The sequence below is a fragment of the Carettochelys insculpta genome, chromosome 4 (genome assembly GCF_033958435.1).
Source record: "Carettochelys insculpta isolate YL-2023 chromosome 4, ASM3395843v1, whole genome shotgun sequence".
NCBI lineage: Eukaryota > Metazoa > Chordata > Testudines > Carettochelyidae > Carettochelys > Carettochelys insculpta.
In genome coordinates, this window is record NC_134140.1 from 72,300,131 (window position 1) to 72,321,989 (window position 21,859).

Genomic DNA, 21,859 nt, shown 5'->3' on the forward strand with positions numbered 1-21,859 from the left:
AAGCAACCACAAGCTATACCACAATACTACTAAACCTGGAACTTTTCCTTGCAACAAGCCCCATTGCCAAGCTTTATTCACATATCTATTCTTGCGAGAACATCACTGGATCTAACCACGTTAATTACGGAATCTCCTGTTCCTCAACTTACATCATATATGCCATCATGTGCTAACAATGCCAACACACCATGTATATAGAACAGACTGCAAACACACTTCAACGAAGAATGAATGGACATAAAGCAGACATCAAAAATCTCCAGAAACACAAACCTGTCAGCCAGCACTTTAACGGAGTGGCCCATTCTGTTAAAGACCTGAGAGTTTGTGTTCTGCAGAAAAGACTTTAACAACCGCCTACAAAGAGAATGTTTGGAACTAACATTCATATTCAAATTTGACACAGTAACACGTGGTTTGAACAGGGACAGCAATTACCTGACCCATTATGAGGACTCTTTTACAAACTTTGATGTTTTATCTAACTCTTAACTCCACCCCCCATCGCCCTGTCCTCCCTCCTGCCCCCCCGCTCTTCTGATCTGCCAACCTTGATAACAATTTTTGGACCTCTGTGCTTTATATATTGAATCTGTTCTGGTAAAGCTATGATCTGAAGAATTGGGTCTGTCCCATGAAAGCTCATCACCTAATAAATTATTTGTTAGTCTTTAAAGTGCTACACGGCTGGTTTTTTTTTTGTTTTTTATTTTGTTTTGTTTTGACACCTAAATTCTCTAATCTACACAGTGCTTAATTGTAAACTTCGCTAAAGATAGTCTTGTAGGCATAACAAAGTGAAGAATTAATGAAGAACATATTGTCAGGGTCATGATCCAGTGTTAATTTCCAGAAGTCAAAATATATGTGCTGAAGATTTCAATCCATATAGCGCCCTCACTGCCTGAATCAAGAGCACATGTTGTCTTTAGTGTTGAATTTCTAAGTTCAACTCCTTTTTTACTAGTTCACTAGCAATGAGAACAGGATAACTAACTAGGAAATGGTGAAAAATTGACTGTGAAGAAGCAGCAGAGAACAGAATGGAAAATAATTCCAATGAAAAATACATGCATTATACAGCATACAATGAACATGGAATACCAATATGGGCCACCTAGTTTTTTTGAGGGGTCAGGGAAGAGAGAGGTAATAGTCTTGGCAGTATAATTACTACCTGTTGGACAGATATAAAATGTTGATGGGGAGTAAGTATGTGTGTGTCGGGGGTGGGGCTGTCACACAAGAATATTTCTCATGGAGCTCATTGTTTCAGCAGGGGGTCAGCAGCTTTTCTGAGGAGTTTATCCTTCACTACTCAAAACAGGTTTCCTTTTCATCTGAAAAACATTTTTAAGGTTCTTCCTTTTTGTAAACTCCCTGAATTTAGTGACTTTATTTCAGTGATAAATTAAGCCCCTTAAAATTATTTTCTAAATTTAAATTATCAAACACAGTTTGTAAACTAAAGTTACGTTTTCAAATCAGAACCCATAAGAAAATAATAAATAAATAGTCATGAAGTTGACAGACCTATCCTTTGAACTCCATGAACTACAACCCTGTTTCCTCTCCAACACTTCTGAGTTATTTTCAGTATAAACTATGACTACTGAGAATGTTAACATTCTTTAAACAATTCATTAACAATTAAATGCAGAAAAAGGTTGCTTATTGAACAGAATCCATTTTCAGTAGGTTCATCATCTGCAACTTTTGGGCTATAAGCAGATTACAGTGAATATCAGGGCTACTATTACTATGCAGCATGACCCTACTGGTATCAAAATACTTAACTCATACATATGTATATTATATACTAACAACGATTTGAAAATGTAGAAGATTATAGTAGCCACTAGCCCTTATGTACCTGATAATGCACACTGACTTTCCTGTGTAACCCTCAAGCATTATTCACTTAAGGGTGGGAGGATACGTCCCATAAGTTAAATGTGCAGAGTTATTTAGGCACAAAAATATAGTTAACTATCAAAGCTTTCTAATAATAATCTAAAGTGGCATTTTACAAGCAAAAGTAACCTTCTGTGACTTTAAAAATGTCATTTACATAAACCAGAAACTGATCTCAATGTCTCTCCCAGAAATATGATTATTAGCAAGTACAATAGGTTTAAAGCTTTCAGGAGGTAAAACACTTGTTAATATCTTTATCTGAAGTATGGAAAATATCATTTACTCTGATCTTTCATCACTGCTAGAATAAACCATCTAAGAAGGCATAAAAGAAAACATCAGACTGCCTTTTAGGGCTGCTAAACATTAAACTTCTTGTCTTCATATGTATATTATAACTGCTGACATATATTTTCCCCACTTTGTAAAAGATCTAAGCAACACTACTTACATAATATGCTGAACCAGATTGTTTAACTTAGCTACAAAATGCATCACACATTCGTTAGTTACTGAAACTAACCAGAAGAGAAACTGCTTTTATATAGGCTTCCTCCATAGAACATTTAACCAAAAGCACAATAATAAAGTAAGCTAGTACAACCTTTTTTACATATTAAACATATTCTCTCTCTCAAGAACTTAATTTTTTAATTTAGAAAATGACAGGAAAAAATTCAGCTCCTACATACAGTCATCCTTCTTGCCTGATTTTGAACTTTTTAATATTTTATAAAAAAAAAAAAACATGCCTTGATTTTGCCAATATCTTGGGACACACTTATCTTTGAGCATATGGATAATGGCCATGTAGCAAATCAGATCTGTCACTGGTATCAACAGTCACAGCTCCACTGATTCCTGTCGAACTATGAGATTTCACACCAGCTGAAGATGCACATTGTTGTCTTTAATGGGACTAACCTTATGAGTAAAGCATGTAAGAGAATGGCTGCAGGATCACAGCTCCAGAAATCATGCACTTTTACATACACATATGTACTATTTTAACCATGGCATATCTCCAGATCTGAAGAAGGGGGTCTCTGCCACACAAGAGCTCATCACCTAATAAATTTTGTTAGTCTTTAAAGTGCTACATGACGGCTTTTTCGTTTTATAACCGTGTGTCCATGTGACAGGATATTCCCTATTAAAAGCAGCAGAAATCTTCTTATGCTATCTTGTTCTATGGTATTTTAAAAAATACCTAGCAAGAGGCAAGTCATAAATTGTGCAATTTAATGGAAAAAAAGAGATAGAACCAAATACATAAGTACAGGTTGAACCTCTCTGGTCCAGGACTCTCTCGGGCAGGAACTCCTGGCAGCCCAAGAATTTGGAACCATCGATGGAAGCAGGTGGGGAGCCTCGGTGAGCCAGGGTAACAGAGTTTCTGTTAGCCTAGGGCATACAGCTGTCAGGCGCATGGAGCCTTTCTGGCTGAAGCAGGGTGGCCCAGACTGGCCTGACCTCACCTGATCTGGCAAACTCCCTCCTTCAGGACAGCTCAGGTTCCAGAGATGCTGGACCAAGGAGATTCAACCTGTACAGAAGTCTGCTGCTGTAATTCTGGGCATACTCTGTGATGTAATTCTGGGCATACTCTTCCCTTTTACCTCCCAGTCTGTGTAAATCTGTAGAATATGGGTTGGTATTGTTAGTGAATAAACCCTCCTATTTCACATATTTCTGACTACATACATACATTTCAATCCAAAATAACTGTTGTTGTATTTTATCAACTTATTAAACTGCACAAAAAATTAGAACTGTAACCAAAAGGTGAGAAGCCTCTCATATTCACCACCCATGCAATGAACAAAACCTGTGAAAAAAATTCACTACAGCAACAGTGATTTTTAATACCTGAGAAAAAGTGGGCCTTGAAGCCTTTTTTTGAGACTGTGTTGTCAGATCTGAATTCAATTCTCATGTTATTGTATTGTGATGTGATAACTTCAGGCACTTCTGTACCACAGAATTTACCATGCAGTTTGGAATCTGAAGAAAGGCCACTACGGATCTCCACATAATCATATTTGCAAACCTAAGAAAGAGAAAGACATTTGTATTAGCCATGTGTCTCTACACTTAAAATGTAAGATCTTCCATTGAGTTATGTTACAATGCTAGTATTTTATGGACTCTTCCATATTTAATACTTAAGTGTTTAATAACTTAGCCATTTTAATTAATAAAAGGGAAGAAACTCTGAGACCATTGGACTAAGGCCTCCAAATGTTGACTTTGAAGAATAAAGCCGTCTCTCAGTCATACACAGTTATGGGTTCTGGACGTTTGTGGGTTTCTTATTTTTAACAATCAATAACCTTATTTGTATTACCTTTAATATGAAAACGCTGAAAGCCAAATCTTTCATCATCATTATACCTTTAAGCTAAATCATTATACCTTTAAAACCAAATTATTTTCTTGTGAATGTATAAAACTGCATACTTAATACTATCACATCTTTATCACATTGGTAGTCGTATAATTTAGAAAACTAATTTATGTCACTTTTATTAGGGCGTTTTAAAAAAATATCTTTTATGCAGGGTCTACTACCCAGGGTAATGGTTGCAATGCATAAATCCCATGTCTATATAAAAACTTCCACCCCAAAACATTCTAAGCTTCTCAGGATCAGCTATCAATCATTTAATCACAATATTACAGCTGTATGCAACTAATAGCTTAAGTGAAAACAGTGGCCAAGGGGTCTCATAAAGGGCTTTGATTGCTCATGAAATGGAAGCATATATTTGATAAATCACAATCTTTATTTATTTAAACTGCACAAGTGGATTATTTTGATTTTTGTTGATATCTCCTTCGGGCCTATAAAAATGATTTCCAATGTTTTGCCATATTTCTTACTTTACAATAAATACTGTAAGGAAAGGTTTAAAATGCACAGAATTTATTTAATCACTTTCACATTACTGCTGTGGAATGCAGCTAAGTCAGTAATAATAAGGCCACTTAAAATATTAGAATCATGCTTAATGTAACAGATATAAGGAAATACTGAATTACAAGTGAAAGTCTATTTTAACTCATGTGAGTTAAGTTCTTATATTGATACTTCAGGTTTCCTAATGCAGATATCAATAATGTGATGTGAACATTGAAGACAAATCCCAATCACAACTACTCAAAGGCTTTGGCCACACTACCCCTCCCTTTTGGAGAGGGCATGTTAATGAGGCAGTTTGAAGGATGCTAATGAGGCACTGACACAAATAATGGCAGCCACACGTGATTCAAAACTGCCACTTTCAAAACACACGCCGTCCATGTAGACAGGGGCCTTTTGAAAGAACCCCCCAGCCTTCAAAAGCCCCTTCTTCCTAAAACAGAATAGGAGGAATGGGCTTTCAAAGTCAGGGTGTCCTTTCAGAAGCTCCCCATCTATATGGATGGCATGCATTCTGAAAGCAGCACTTTTGAATTGCATGCGGCTGCTGTTATGCCATGACATGAATATGTAGTGCCTCATTAGCATCGTCTGAACTGCCTCATCAACATGGTTGGTGCCTCAGTTTCCTCAGCTACAAAATAGAGACACAAACTTGGAGCTGGGTAGAAAACAAAGAAATGCACTTCTTTTATTATCCTTCTAATAATAACATTTCTTTACTTCATAGGGATTTGTGAGAGGTTAATAATTAACATGGGAGGGCATGATAAAAGTCTTCGAGTACATAAAAAGTTCTAAGGAAGATGAGGGAGATAATTTCTCTCCTTATCCATTGACAATCAAATGAGAAATAATGGGCTTAAATTGAAGCAAGGGAGATTTAGGTTAGACATCAGGAAAAAACTTGCTAAATGTCAGGGTGGTTAAGCAGTGGAATAGATTACGTAGTGATACTGTGGAATCTCCATCATTGGAGAGTTTTAAGAACAGATTAGATAAATGCCATGCTACTTGGGTATTACCTAGACCATTTAGGGATGATCCACATAATAGCTCATCCTGTCTCACTGCTGACTATACTAGAATAGACTCTGACCTATCCATGTCCATTCCAGTCCTGCATTTCTATAAACCTATATCTGTAAAAAGACTAAGAGGAAATATAGCTAATTATCTGAAAGCAGAGAGCTTAAAAATCAGAGATCATTCCACAATTCAAGTAGAAAGCTTATTTTAATAGTAAACCTAAACGCTTCTTTTACTTGTTTTTTTCAATTGTTCCTTATTATATGTTTTGTTCCACTCTAAAAGTTACTTTCCCTTCTCAGTAGTCTCCCCTTGAAATAGTTAGAGATGGCTAGAATGCTCCATTACTCCTCATCTAACCAAGTTACATCTACTTAGTACTTATATTCTCCACACAAAATTCTCTTCCTCCAGATTTTTGTTTTCTGTTGAATTCTGTCCAATTAGTAGCTCATCCATTTGTTTTCTTTTAGTTTGTTTAAAAAAAAAAGAAGCCAGCTGAAGGCCAGCAGAAGGCCTTTCTTTTAGTACATACACATTACAATATTCATATATTTGAGACAGAGCAAACCATATTATGCATATTTTGAAAGACTCAAGAAGCAGTTCCAAACTCAAAATTAATAAAAACAAGCATTTCCATGGAAATTGCCAGTATCTGAAGAAGTGTTGTTGCATGCAACTATTTTTATTTTTGAACAATTCAGCAGCTGTTAACTAGCTTAGGGAATTCTCAGTTCATGGTTACTTACTTCATTCCCTTCTAATTCAAAAAATTCAAACTTCATTGAAATTCTATATTGAGTGGGAGCAACCACTTGCCACACACAGTTTTTGTTTGGTGGATATTCTTTGGGCCATCCTGGTGTGGTTATGGTCCCATTTAGCTTTGTCAGAAGTCCCCCACAAGCAGCTGAAATGTAAAATGAAAAAGAAGAGCCTCACTTACTTGCAGGTTCCACTGAAACCACTTTTCGTTATAAACAGAAACATATTAATTAAAAGGTACAGCCCTCTCAAACATTATTCGTATAACTGCTGAACTCTCTTTTATATTCAAATTCGACACATTAACGTGTGGTTTGAACCAGGATGCGAATTTTCCGGGTCATTATGGGGGCTCTTCTGCATACTTGGCTTAATCTAATTCTCAACACACACACCCTGCGCCCTCTGCTCTCTGATTTGCTCACCCTGATAATTTTTTTTTCTGATTTGTCAACCTTGATTACTATATTTGGTTCTCTATGCCTTAAATATTGAATCTGTTCTGGTATGGCCATGGTCTGAAGAAGTGGGTCTGTCCCACAAAAGCTCACCTAATAAATTATTTTGTTAGTCTTTAAAGTGCTACTTGACTGCTTTTTTGTTTTGTTAGTTGTATTAAAGTAGAACCAAGACACACTAATCATGGTCAAGGCTCCACAGTACTATGTACGATATGAGCATGGACAAAAAACTCGCTGACAAGAACAGCTTACAATCCAAGTGAAGTGCACTGAAACACTACACAACACTACCACATGCACTGTTTTCTCTTTCACCCCCAGTTATACACCCCCACCTCCACAGTTCTTCCAGATCCTGATTCCAACTGTATTTACCAGGCTCCATGAGACGGAGTACTCTCTGCTTCCCTTGTCTCTTCTCCTGAACACTTATTGTCCCTGATTCATAATCCAGAAAGATGAAAGTTTTGAACTGTCTTTTCAACAGAAGTTGTAGGTTGCTTTCCCCTTGCAAAGGGGCTCTTCACACAGACATGACACCCAGAGATTACTTATGTACAAAATTTGTTTTATGCACAAAAGGTACTCCTTTTAAAAATATAGCTGTTCCAGAAACTTGGTGAAAAATTCAGACTCTGCTATTGTGACCATCATATTATTTCATTAACAAACATTTACGTCATTCGGAGTTTCACCTTTCTTCAGAAAAATTTCTGCTAACCTTTATTTGGCATTCTCCTGTTTAAAAAGATCAGTCATCCAATCAGGCTGCAGGACCAAACAGAAATCTTGCTACTTGTAATATAAGTCAGTAGTTCCCTACCTTTTCTGCCTGAGGGCCAAACCTGATATTTGAAAAAAGTCAACTCAAAGGGCACAATCAATATCCATCAATAACAGATGTATATTCACTTATGCATAAGCGTCAATATACAAAAGATGAATTTATAAAATGATATACCAGTTGCAAGACTTCCTTAAAATTAGCAGCATACTTTACCTTCACAACTCTTTTTGTCAGGTCCAAGTTCATAGCCAGGATCACAAGCACACTGATAACTGCCCAAGGTATTCACACACCGCTGTTCACAACCCCCATTATCAGGTTTGGCACATTCATCTTCCTCTATGAAGACATAAAAGAAAGGAAAAGACATTCACTAGAAGTCTTTAACTCCCTCTTCATTAATTGTTGAGCTGATGGATATTTCTCCAGCAAGTGGTGTGCATGCCATTAGAACTTGTCTATACAGCATGTCATCTCTACTGATGGGAGCATTTTAAAAATCTTAAAGACATGAAACTGAGTAAATAAAACTTATGTTTTGATTTTTCACTACAATAGCAACCGACAGCTACAGATCTAATTTATAAGCACTTTATGACCAGCATACAACAATTTAGGCAGCAGCAATCTAAAGGTTGTGTAAAGCACTGAGAGAATGATTGGAAATCCTCTGCAGGGTCACTTGAAGGACACTTTTATCTCTAACAGAATGAATCTGTATGTTGCCCTGAATTCATGCTCAAAACCAGATTAACAGAATCCTCAAATCCCAGTGTTCATTCTAACTGATATTAAAGGAAACAAGAGTCATCAGAAAAAAATGGAATACAATATTATCTGTGCATGCCAGGAACTGTGTTCATAATACTCATGTTCAAATATGCCTGAGATGTAGCTTATATTATTTTCTTACAAAGTGGCTTGCAAAATGGAAATTATAAAGAATAAAGAATAATCTCACTTGAAATTAATTATACACTGACACTTTTCCTCCCCTCTCCCATACAGTGAAAATTGTTCAGAATCAGATCATCAGAATCAGATCACCACCAGACCATTATGGCTGGGCAAGAGAGTTGCGGCAGGGGCCGGGGGATACCTATGCCATGGACACCAGAGGGGGATCCAGGTCCACACAGCTTCTACTTCCACACCCTGTGCCAGCATCGTCCTCATCATCACATTAATAATAATACATACAGGGAGGACTGGATGGAGCCTTAGCTCGATGATCTCACCAAACTACCAGCTCTGAAAGCACGGGCACGGCAAGTAAAAATACTAAAATACTAGCCCCCTGAAGTTTATTTCCTCCCTGCAGCACTGAGGAGAATGAATAGAATATTGTGACATTCAAAGTCAAAATGTGCTGCCCGTAGCAGCTCTGCTAGGCACATGACTTTGCTGCTGGTGGGTAATAAACATATATCCATAAGCAATTAGAAAGAATGATACATTTTCTGTTGAAGATGCACAAATGTTGACGAGAGTGAACCTCTCAGACAATACTCATTCCTATTGGAATTTTATTTTCTTTATTTTTCCATAAGCCTCCAACATATTCCTCAGAACATGTTTCATAAGAGTGATTACATCCCTATCAAAATTCAACCCACCTTTTGAACAAATTAGAAAGATGGACTGGGTTTGATTTCTCACTTCTCTGTAACCTTGAGTAGTCATTTATGTATGTACAAAATGATTTTAACAACACTCATTTTAATTGGGTAACATTTTACACCTAACTTACCTAGGTACTGATGCTTGAATAAGGTAATGGAAAATCAGGCCCCCATTCAGTTCAATCAGAACAGAAACTCAGGCATTAATTTTGTTTTCTACCAATATTAGAGAGAGCAAACGTTGTAATTCTTCTACATTTCAATGTTATGTGAGAGTCAATGCCAACACAATACACACCTTTAAAAAAGTTAGCCGCAAACCCTGCTTTGTTAACTGTTCCATCAGAAACAAACTTCATCCACAGGGTATTAGAGGTAGATCTAATATCTTCTGGCTTATCATAGCCACAGAAATGGCCAATCAATGGACTATTTTCGCTGGTTCCATCTCGGATTTCTAAGTAGTCATAGGCACAGTTGTCATGTCTTTCAATCTGTAAATATACAACAGTGTTCTGTTTAACCCATGGACTAACCCATATTTCTACAAAACTCCATTATAAGTGGGACTGCATCTACACTACAAACTAAAATTGATGTTATTAGAATCGATTTTTTAACACTGGGTTTTATAAATTCAAATTTGAGCATCCTCACCTTCCCCACATGCTCCCCACAAACTTGTCTTATTGCTGCCACACACAAGTCATCAAACATCAACTGTTGCAGCAGTGTATTGTGGGAGCCTATCCCACAGTTCCCTGAGCCCTGTAGCATTCTGGGTATTTTCACCAGTGCAGCATGGAAAAAAATGCACCAAAAGTGGCTGTGGGTATCTGATTACATCTTCCTACATTTCATTTCCATGATTCCTCTGCCAGGTTAAGCAAATGTTACTTTTCCAACTGGAATCTTGCTTGTCAAAAGCTGCAGTTACACTGACCTGAACTGGCGACAGCAGTATGCAAATGGAGAACCTTGAAAATGGAGGGGTACCAAAGCAGCTAGTGCATTTGCCTGCTGAGCCCAGGGCTGAGAGTTCAATCCCTGACGGGGCTGTTTAGGGATATGGGACAAACAGATTTAAACACAGATCTGTCCAGGATGGTAATAGGTCCTGCCACGAGTGCAGGGGGCTGGACTAAGCATGAAGAAAGTGGATAGGAAGGGTTAGAAGAAAGATGTCAGGCTTCCCAACTGACAGATTTTCAAAATGGGATACAAAAGCACTAGAGCACATGAAGGGGTGGAGGACAGAAATTCATGTGGCTCTACTATAGCTTTGCAATCTGCCCTGAATGGGAGGAAGCTCGTTCCATTCTACGTGCAAACTGGAGGATGAACAATGACTTGGGACAGATCTAAACAACAGCTGTGTAAGATTAAGTCTTGGATCTGTATTTAGACCTCCTGGGAAAGAAGATCCTCAGAACAAGAATTTTCTCTCAAAGGCCAGTACATTAGGGTGTTACACGGAAAATGAGAATGGCTCAATAAAACAGTTATGGTTCCTTTTTTGTCAAGGGCCACCTACTCTAGTGACAAATTTTTTTCCTCCCTTGAAAGAATATTTTCAATGTTTTTCATAAGAAGGTCTTCCCACTCTGGATCATTGATCTGGAATGGATTAACACATAACTCTGAAAAGAAATTCAGCCTGAGCCAAAGCCCATTGAAATGAATGGGATTATGGTTCATTTGGTCGCTACTAGGCTTACTTGGCTAACTATGGTAATTGTAGCTAATATATTGACTTAATGGCCTTTGCATCAAGCCCATACTGAATGTCTGCCCTCTCAACTTTTGATGGCACTTCCTATCCACCGAGGAAGATTTCCCCCAGGTGGCTCCAGTATCCTCACCACATGCAAGCTGCCTGGCAGCATGTTCAGCACACCCTTTTATTGATTCATGGTCAAGCCACAGGATGCAGCTGGGCATGAGAAAGTTCCAGACTGTGTGGCACCTCTGGGGCAGGAAAGGGAGGGGATGTGGGGCTAGATAAAATGACATGGTGCTGCCTGTCAGCATGGTCCACACTGAACAACAAGCATGATCTTTTACTGGGTCATGGACTAGCCATGTGACATAGTTGGGTGTGGGAAAGATCCTAACTGCTTAGCAACTGGGGTGGGCCCAGCATAAATATAAACTGCAGAAAAGAAGTTTCTCAGCCTCTCATACAAGCATGACCTCCACCGCCTAGCTGCCTCGTGGTTCGGCAGGGCAGGGGTTGGTGCCAGTGCAGGAAAAAAAATCCCAAGTTCTCAGCTTGCAGAGGTAAAGACAGAACCATGAACTCCATGTTGAGGCGATTTTTAATGGGTGGATATGCTCATGGCACTGATAGCAAAGAAGAAAAATAAATTTCTCAGCCTCTCATACAAGCATACCCCACTGCCATGGGCTTCCTGGTGCCGAATTCAAATTCATGGGCTTTCTGTTACCTAATTCCCATGCACCCAGTGAGCAGCAGAGATGGAAGTGGCCAGAGTGGATCACATGGGGCATTGAGGAATACATACAGGACACCTATGAAGGCTAAAGAATTCGATTAAAGGACATGGCGCTTCCACACTAGCCATCACTCAAACTTGATGCTACACCCAGCCACTTCCAACAGGTATAACATTGATCTTACTGCTCCCTAAAATTCAGTATTTACAGTGAAGACAGTGACTTTGTAAAATTGAGGTAACTGTCTTAAATCCAACTTTATCATGTAGTGTAGACCCAGCCTAGGTGGTTTGATCACATATGGCATCAGAACGAGAGTTAGGACAGTGAATAAGAAAGATAACAAAATAGGGCACAATCATCCGCGTACTAGCATACTGACTTCAGCAGGAGTTTCACATGCACAGCTAAAGTTTTCATCATGCATATGTCTACCTGAGTGCCAGTTTTTCAGAGGCTTAGAGGGTAAATTTTAAATGTACTTCACATTCCAATTCTTTGTTAAAGTTATTTAAAAACTTATTCATGTCAGCAAGTGTAATGTGCAACTCTGTTACCATTATTGTACTAACAGTAATACAAAAAAAAAGCTATTACATTCACACATATCAGCCTGTTCCAAATCCTATTAAAATCACTAGAAGATATAACTATTTTTTGTCCACAGTTCACTTTTATAGGTGCATAAGCTCATTCAGCAATGCAGACAGACAGACAGACAGATATTTGATATCTCTATATGTGACAGAGGAATAGAGATCCACACAATAAGGGAGTTTGGAAAATATTTTCATGGGCCAAATTCAGCCATAGATTACATGTGTTCAATTCTCATTGAAGTAAAACACTAGAATTTCTTTTCTGAGCATCAGCTTTTCTTTTTGGCACTGGAAGAAAGATAATCTATTTTGGGCAGTGGTAAGTTGCTAAATATCTAAGAACATAAAATTAACCAACTTATAAACTGCTATTGATTTTCACTAAACATTCAAGTAAAATGATCATCTGACTAGATTAATTTATTTTCGGTTCAATAGCCCTGTAAGTGGTTCCAACACTAATAATTTTTGTAGATTAACTAATTACAACCTGAAATATAAACTAGAGGATAAATACAGTAGTTTTGGACAATAACTAACTCATTTTAAAACCCTTTGGCAATAAATAAAAATAACTGATTTGAACTGTGTACTGCTCATTTGAGGCTCATATTTTTCGGACATTATGATATCTGGCATTGATGCTGTACAAAGACCTGCTATGCTAAGCTGTGAAACTCTGCTATGTTTTCCAATATAGAGTTTGATCCAACACCTCTTTAAAGTAATGGACTGACTCATACAAGAATTCAGATTTGGCTCATAAACCATAAAAGAATGTTTTCTTTGCTGGAAGGTTAAAACTCTCACTATTTCAAATTACATGTGGGTGAAGAATATGCAAATTGTCAATAAATAAAACATTTTTTAATCAAAAATGTAGATGTGTTAGTAACATCAGCTGCTGCAGACTCAAGAAGAAAATCAGGGCAGCATAAGGAAACAAGGATAATGGAGAGCCTTATAAATCCTCTCAATGGAAGTGATAGCAGTGGCCAGCAAGGGATCTCCAGATCCAGGTGAGACTACTTCAAGCATCCGTGGGGACCAAGAGAAAGTGGTTGGATATGGTCCAAAAGAGGATAAGACAGGTGGGAACTTGTCAGGACAGTGAACCATCATCCCAAACCTATCCGTTCTATACTCTCTTGTCATCTCATGCCCAAATAGTGTTTCAAAAGGTGGTTTCGCACAAGATGTAATGGGCTGGTGTGACAAGCAGGCCCAACCTTTATGAGTGCAAGTCAGTCCAATTCAGTTTTCTTACAATTGGGCTATGTCTCCATTAGCACCCCTCCTTTTGAAAGGGGGGTGCTAATGACACACTTTGGGATATGCTAATAAGGCACTGCAATAAATATGCAGTGCTTCATTAGCATAACTGCAGCCGCGGCACATCAAAAGTGCCTCTTTCAATTATACACGGCTCATTATATAGGGTCCTTTTCAAAAGGACCCTGCACACTTCGAAATCCCCTTATTCCTATTTGGCTGTAGAAATAAGGGGATTTTGAAGTGGGGGGGGGGTTCCTTTTGAAAAGGACCCTGTGTTGATAAGCTGCACGTGATCAAAAGCAGCACTTTCAAAGTAACACAACCATCCTTATGCTAATGAGGCACTGCATATTCATTGTAGTGCCTCACTACCATTGTCCTTTCGAAAGGGGGCTGCTAGTGTAGACATCGCCTTGAAGTTTACACAGTGAATGAATGGTATGCGGAGAAGGAAAAGTTGGGATGCATTGAACTTTACTTTCCCCTCTGGAGGTAACGTCACTGGCAGAAAAGTCCACATTCTTATTTTTTAAAGCTTTCCTGTCTCAGTTTCTTAGAATTTATTTTTCAAACCCAGAATAGTCAATAGCCTAATCGTAGGGCTCTCATGTTGGATGTTGGATGTGGAACAATCAGGTACAAGTCTTGATTGATTGATTGCATGATTTGGACTAGCAAGCTGGATCTCCCACATGACAAGTGAGTGCCTTACCATGCAGTTATAAAGTCACTTTCTCTGTTCTGACCTAGTGGGTAACTGTTTCTACAAAATGGACCATCTCTAGCAAGAGAGACAGAGAGAAAGAGACAGACTGATTCTACAACATCAGAAAAGCAAGACAAATAGTGTTAATTATGCTAATATTTATGCTGCTCTGCCTAACCATCACATAAATGTAACTCCTCTGTCCGTGAGCTAAAAAAAGAGTGGGTAATCCTACACTCTCCAGAAGCTACAATGCCCAAAGCAGTCAAAACAAGATGACTCAGTGATAATGTTCAAGTTCTTGACATTTCTGGATGCTTAATTATAGACTGAAGGTTATTTATAATTTTTTTTTACTGCATTATATATAATCAGAATTTATCAAGCCTAAAAGCCCCTTTCAAAGGACAAACAGTTTTTTCACAAACACATGGTAGCAACTTCACTATTTTTGGTCCAAGTTGATACAAGGACTTCTGATTTTTTTAATTGCTTTTCTGTTTTGCTGGGCAATGCAAATTTTTGAATCCAAATTTGAGATCATTTTGCTATAGTATTGTTACCTATTTAAGGATATTGATAACTTATGTCATTAGAAACAGAACATTTCAAATTGTTTGTTCAGAGCTATATAAGGGACTATTACAATAAACCCTTACTATTCATGAATTTATGGGAGAGGAGATTACAGTGCAGCAATATCAACATTCAATATCGATTTAGTTTCATTTTATCTATTTATTTTAAAACTTTTCCAAACACTTTGGCTACGTCTACACTAGAAGCATCTGTCCACAGAAGTTACTGTCGGAAGAGATGTTCTGACAAAACTTCTCTCAACAGATCATGTCTACACATAAAAGCGGATCAATCTTTTGATCTACTTTGTCAGCAAAATGCCCCCTCCCAGTGCCTACACAGCTTTTTCTTTGATAGTTTACATCTACAATATGCATTTTGTGTGTAAACATTTCACAATTTGTGTTCACAAAACCCCAGTTTTGTCTACAAACTCTCTGGTGTAGATGTAGCCTTCCTGCCTCTTGAGTCATTAGAACAAATGGTGGTGAAGCAAAAATTCTTCAAACAAGAAGTCACACCATGTTAGGAAGGGATTAGCAATCAATTCTGCCAATATGGGGATGTCTACATGGCGTGCTGCTGCCAGCAGGGTCATGTAAATGAGGGCACTCAGCAATGCAAATGAGTCACTCATTTACAAATCACATGCCTCATTTGCATACTCATGTGATCGCTGCCCTGACAGAAGCTTCTCTCACCACAAAACAAGCCATGTAGAAAGGGGTCTGTCTACCAAAACTCCCCTTGTCCACAGCCCCTTATTCCTGACAAAAATGAGGGATAAGGGGCTGTTGACCGGGGGGTTGTGGTTGACAGACCCCCATCTCTACATGGTTTGTTTTGTGGCAACTGAAGCCTCTGCCAGGACAACGACTATGTGACAGTATGCAAATTAAGTGTGTGATTTGTAAACGAGCACTTAATTTGCATTGTCCATGTAGATGTAGCCTATAAGCTTAATGTTGGATGTTGCTTGTTTTGTCTGTATGTGGCAAAAGGATATACTTTTTTTATTTTTGGTCATTTCAGAGAAGACAAACTGGTTCTTCTCAGGTAGTAATAAAAATCAGAACCACTGCTCTAAATTTTTGTTAATACAGCTATTGCAGGAAAGGAATTCCTTATCCATTCACCAAAGTAATCTTGTTTAATGTCAGATGTAACAGCTGCCCTAAACAATCACGATGCATTATAATGAACTCTCTGCTTTTTGATATTAAAAAGTGTTATTAAGAACTATGGAATTATTGAAAATGTCCATTAAAATACTTGTCACCTCCGAGTCAGAGCAGTAAAAGCCTAAGTAGCACTGAAAATGATCCCTCAGCAGAGGAAGAGCTTCCTTCCTTGTGTGCCTTAGCATTAATTTGGAACTGACTAAAAGATGGGAGACTGCAGTTAACACCTATGAAAGCCTCTTCTAGTGTTTATAATGTGTCCATTATTGATGGTACTTTTTATCATTTAGCCCTGATCTTTCAAGAATTCAGTGTCAGAACTCCTATACATTTTTGAAGGGTGGGACATAATTTAAAAGTTGCAAGACTAGGAAAATGGATATGAGAGATTTTAGAAGCAGCTGTATTAGTTTATTTTAGCAAAAGCAACAAGGAGTCCGGAAGCACCTTAAAGGCCAACAATTTTATTGTGCATAAGCTTTTGTGAGTTGCATCTCACTTCACCAGATGCATTAATTGAGAGAAATAGATTGTAGGGATTCAGAGATGGGAGTCTTACATCTGAACCAATTAAACCAGGGTGGATGTGAATAAGAAGGTGAGAACATCCACCTTGACTGAATTAGCTCTGATGTAACACTCCCATCTCTGTATACCTATCTGTCTCTTTCACTTCATGCATCTTATGAAGTGAGCAGCAAATCATGAGAGATGAAAGAGACAGACACATTTGTCCTGATGCACAAAGGGAGCAGGGCACTGCAATGGTAACAGTCACTTTTAGGCAACCTAGAATCACAGGACCACCATTCAGCTAAACAAAACTTTAGTAAAAATTTGAGCTCCATAAAAAAATTAATGGAAAGAGATAAGACCAAAGAATGCAATCCGCAAAAGCCAGCACAATAGGCCAGGTGTCACCTAAAATAGCCAGTGGGAAACGTGGATTACAGTGGAGACAAAAACTTCAATCTAGTTACCTAAAATCAAGGCCTCATTACCTAAGTATCTTTATTGATTTGGGCTATGGCTCCTAAATTAGTTATTTCTAGAAAGGTATTATAAAGAAATATTTCTAATATTTTTAGAAAGGTAAAACTTAGTTGTGAAAGTCAAATCAACATATGTATGTATGAAATACCAATTGCTTGCTTTAGGTACATGTTAACTAGCCTGTCATTCAATAAAAATGTTTATAGAGATATACTATAGATATGTTAAATTTAAAAAATATGAGCTTTTCAATTATTTAAAGAATTTGGCTTCTTTAAAAAATGCAATACTTGTTTCTGCTTAACACCCCCCCCACCACCACCACATACACATGCACAAAAATAGTGATTTCTTTCCCGGAAGTCATTCTTTTTTAACAATTAGATTTAGAAAAGATATAGTGCTATTATTTAATAGATTCTTAAAGCAGTTTTGTGGAACAGGACTATGCATTTATCAAAAGAAACTACTGTCAGTATTTGAAACATTCCAACTCAAATAGCATAGATAACGTAAAACCCCTTTAATCTTCTTTAAAATTTTTGCAACAGGAAAGGTCCCAAAGAAAGGAAATGTCAGTAGTAGACTTTTTGGGGGCAGGGGGTTCCTTTGTTTCTTCATTGATTTATGAGGATTCCCTTAAATGGCACTGTCGGTTACACACTAGATGGTTTGCTGAGATCAATTAAATGGCTTTACCTCAAATGCCTGAAAGGTTAATCCGACATTGTAGATCTCTGACACTGTTATTTTCCACACACATTCCTTCATTGGTCTGTAGTCATCAGGATAATTAGGAGACTGGATCTGCCCTTCATTTTTGTGGATCTCACCTCCACAGATTGCTGATGAAAATACAAAACTCAGTCTAAGTATGTCTTCAGGACTGACATTTTCCCCTCTTCTTCAACTGGCATTTTTTGTGTGGTAATAAAGTTATACATGAAAAAATTTACACATTCTATATAGGTCCAACTGCTGAAACCAAGCTTGTCTGTATAAACTACTGCACATTTTTAGTTTATATGGACTATTTACCTGGTTTAATAATTCAGTACCAGTAACACCAGAGGAGACTCTGGAATCATTGGTATTTATGATTTGTGATTTTTTAGAAAGACATTATTAAAAGTGACACAAAATCTCGCTTTTAATAAGCCTTTGGGGCTATTGTAACATACATTTCTCATCAATAGTCATATCCTTATGTAGAGCCTGTTAGCTTCAGTGAAACAGAATGTTGAAACAGAAACTTCTTTCTATAATCTATGAATTTTGACCTGCAAACTATGGTCTGAGCCAGGAAACAGAGTTCAGAGGAGCAAATAACATGAGTAAAGTTACTCAAATGCATAAGTATTTTCATTATTGGAGCCTACATTCAAACTAAATATCTGTGGGCTCCACTTAAATCACACTGTTTTCTATTAACCAGTGTTAGACTGGATTGCACTGTATTTCATGCAGGTCTCCATTAACTTTCGCATTTACTTGAACAACAGTACTGTACATACAGGAGTGGAACCAGATTTTGTGAAGAAAGTGGGTGAAGAAATAAAAGTATGGAATAAAACTAAATATATTTTCTCTTCAAAGGTGCCTTTTAACAAGACATCCAATAAGAAATGTGGAACAACTCACAGCCTCCTTTTTTTTATGTTTTGCACTTTAAACTGTTTACAGTTTGAGTATATGTTTTTTCTCACTTTAGTATTTAGGACCCAGTATCAGAGAAATGATGTGAGTAAAAAAAAAAACTTTAAGGCACCCAGAAGTTGTAGAGTCAGATTGACAGAGCCAGACGTATACCTAGAAGTCACCTGCTAAAAGACGAGCTCAACAAGGAAATCAACAGAACACCACTGGCCATCACATACAGCCCCCAGCTAAAACCTCTCCAACACGTCATCAGTGATCTACAACCCATCCTGAACAATGACCCTGCAGTCTCACACACCTTGGGAGGCAGACCAGTCCTCGCCTACAAACAGCCTGCCAACCTTAAACAAATTCACACCAGAAATTATAGACCACACCACAGTGACTCTAAACCTGGAACCAATCCCTGCAACAAACCTCAGTACCAACTCTGCTCAGATATCTACACCAGTGGTGATATCACAGGACCTAACCACATCAGCCACACCATCAAGGGCTCTTTCACCTGCGCATCTACTAATATAATATATGCCATCATGTGCCCACAACGCCCCACTGTAATATACATTGGCCAAAATGGACAGTCTCTACGTAAAAGAATAAATGGACACAAACCAGACATCAGGAACAGTAACATACAAAAACCTGTAGGAGAACTCTTCAGTCTCCCTGGACATTCAGTAACAGATTTAAGGTAGCCAATCTACAACAACAACAAAACCTGCAAAAACAGACTCCAAAGAGAAACTGTAGAGTTGCAATTCATTTGCAAATTTGACCCCATCAACCAAAGATTTAACAAAAACTGTGAGGGGCTGGCCAATTACAAAATCAGTTTCTCCGCTCTTGATGTTCACAACTCCACATTAGCTACTGATAATGGGCCACACCCTCCTCGACTGAACTGACTTGATTTCTCATCTCTTGATGTTCACAGCTTCACATTAGCTGCTGATAATGGGCCACATCCTCTGTGACTGAACAGACTTTGTCAACTCTGGCCCTCCCCTTGACTGAGACTCCTTCTTTTCCCAAGACCATATATTTAAACCCTCCCCTGGCAGCCCCAACTCATACAACTGACAAAGTGGGTTTTTGCCGAAGAAAGCTTATGCTCCAAAATATCTGCTAGTCTATAAGGTGCCACAGCACTTCTTGCTGTTTTTGAAGATACAGACTAACTCTGCTACCCCTCTGATACAGAGTCATCCCTGTTTCCTCAATATTCGTTTTAATGGAGACATTTAGGTATGTGCTAAAGAACAGAACTCAAAATCTACTGAAAAAGCTGGAGAGTTTCAAACTATTTAATTAAGAAGATTAAAAATCAGCAAGATATACTTATGAACACCATTACTGATGCTATTAGAAAGGATGACATCTACAATGATACCATAACGCCAATTTCAAAGCTATGCATCTATGACGTTGTTGGTGTCTAGCTATACAACCAAACATCTTTTTTAAATATCAAGAAACCAATTTCAGATTAAGTTAATTTTACTATTTATCGATGCCCAATTTTCTCATATTACAGAATACTTGTTACTCTTCATCCACAGGATTAAGCCATCTTTAATATTCTTATTGACTTGCCTTCATAAACTCCTGCAAAACCTTTTCCTACCCAATTGCTGCTGCTACGGAACTCTATCCACATTCTGCTGTCAGTAGATGTAAGTACTTCTGGGAGTCTGTCACCACAGAACCTGCCTAAGAACAAGCAACAAATAAGCTTCTGTCATGTTTCATGTCCAAATCGTACAAACACTTGTGTTTAAATTTACAAATAGGGTTGAAAGGAATCTTTTTTTAGTTAATAAATGCTGACTTCACCTTACACACAAATCAATGAACATATTTCTAGTGTTGATAATAGGTATTTACAGACTAGCAAAGTAAGAAAAAAAATGTTCCTTGAGAACTTATTAAAGTTTGATTTAACAATATTTACTTCATACATTTTTACTGGAGATTGATTTAACAATATTTACTTTGTACATTTTAACGTGAGGTTCTCAAATTTTAATGCTTATAAATCTCTACCTTTTTAAATCTCAACAGCTACCATCATTAAGTAATTATCTGAGCCTCTCTCCCATTGCTTGACACCTCCCTACCCCACTTCCATCCACAAAAATTTAAATTCAATAAAAATGCTTGAAAATGGGTTTTAGAAAGAGGTAGCTATATTTTTGTTAGAATTTTGTTGGTGCTGTTTTTCCAGAATTCCCAGACTCCTTTAGGTATGTGCAAAAGTCTCAGACAAGATTGGGGGCCATGAAGCTTTTCCTCTTTCTACCTACAGTGGGTCAAAAGATATCATTCTTTAAAGCTGTCAGTGATCTAGAATTGAGCATTAGGCTTCCGGGGACTCATACTGGAATAATGTCAGCAAAAGAAGAAAAAGAATTCCAATTCTGTGGGAGAAAAAATGGGAATGCGTCTCAAGATATATTTGAAAAGGACAGCTTTTTTGAAGTACATGGGATTAGTTGTAGATCGAAATAGTTGGCAAATTGCAGGTATAGAGGTCAAAGGTTTATCTATGGACATGAATACCACTATTACATATGTAGTAGCATGCAATATTTTTCTCAAATGCAACAGAACAGCTCTGGCATAAATTTTATAAGATAAAAATATGAAAATTACAAAATCAGGTTTTTTCTGGTTCAACAACTCTGTTTTTGTTTGCCTACATCATACTGGAATAGAGTCTGAATCAAAAAGTACCAGTGCCCATCTTTTTATTTAGAAATGACATGCTATATACACTACTTGTCCCTGTATGCCACTGTGGGCATAGCAGGTGAGGTTTCATATCTTCCCAGTTACACTATTTTTTTTTCCTAAAGAGAAGTGTGTGCACTATTAACCTGCAAGGAGATCTCAATTTT

General features: G+C 37.7%; 1 protein-coding gene across 2 annotated transcripts in view; it reads right to left on the reverse strand.

Moving 5' to 3' along the window:
• Positions 1-21,859, reverse strand: part of TLL1 (tolloid like 1) — a 241,652-nt gene that overhangs the window by 38,404 nt on the left and 181,389 nt on the right. For both annotated transcript variants that reach the window (XM_074991871.1, XM_074991872.1), the window contains exons 12-17: positions 20,556-20,672; positions 18,000-18,145; positions 9,809-10,004; positions 8,102-8,227; positions 6,625-6,785; positions 3,790-3,970 (exon numbers count right to left, since the gene is read on the reverse strand). In XM_074991871.1, coding sequence (XP_074847972.1) covers positions 3,790-3,970; positions 6,625-6,785; positions 8,102-8,227; positions 9,809-10,004; positions 18,000-18,145; positions 20,556-20,672 — 927 coding nt within the window. The remainder of the gene's footprint in view (positions 1-3,789; positions 3,971-6,624; positions 6,786-8,101; positions 8,228-9,808; positions 10,005-17,999; positions 18,146-20,555; positions 20,673-21,859) is intronic.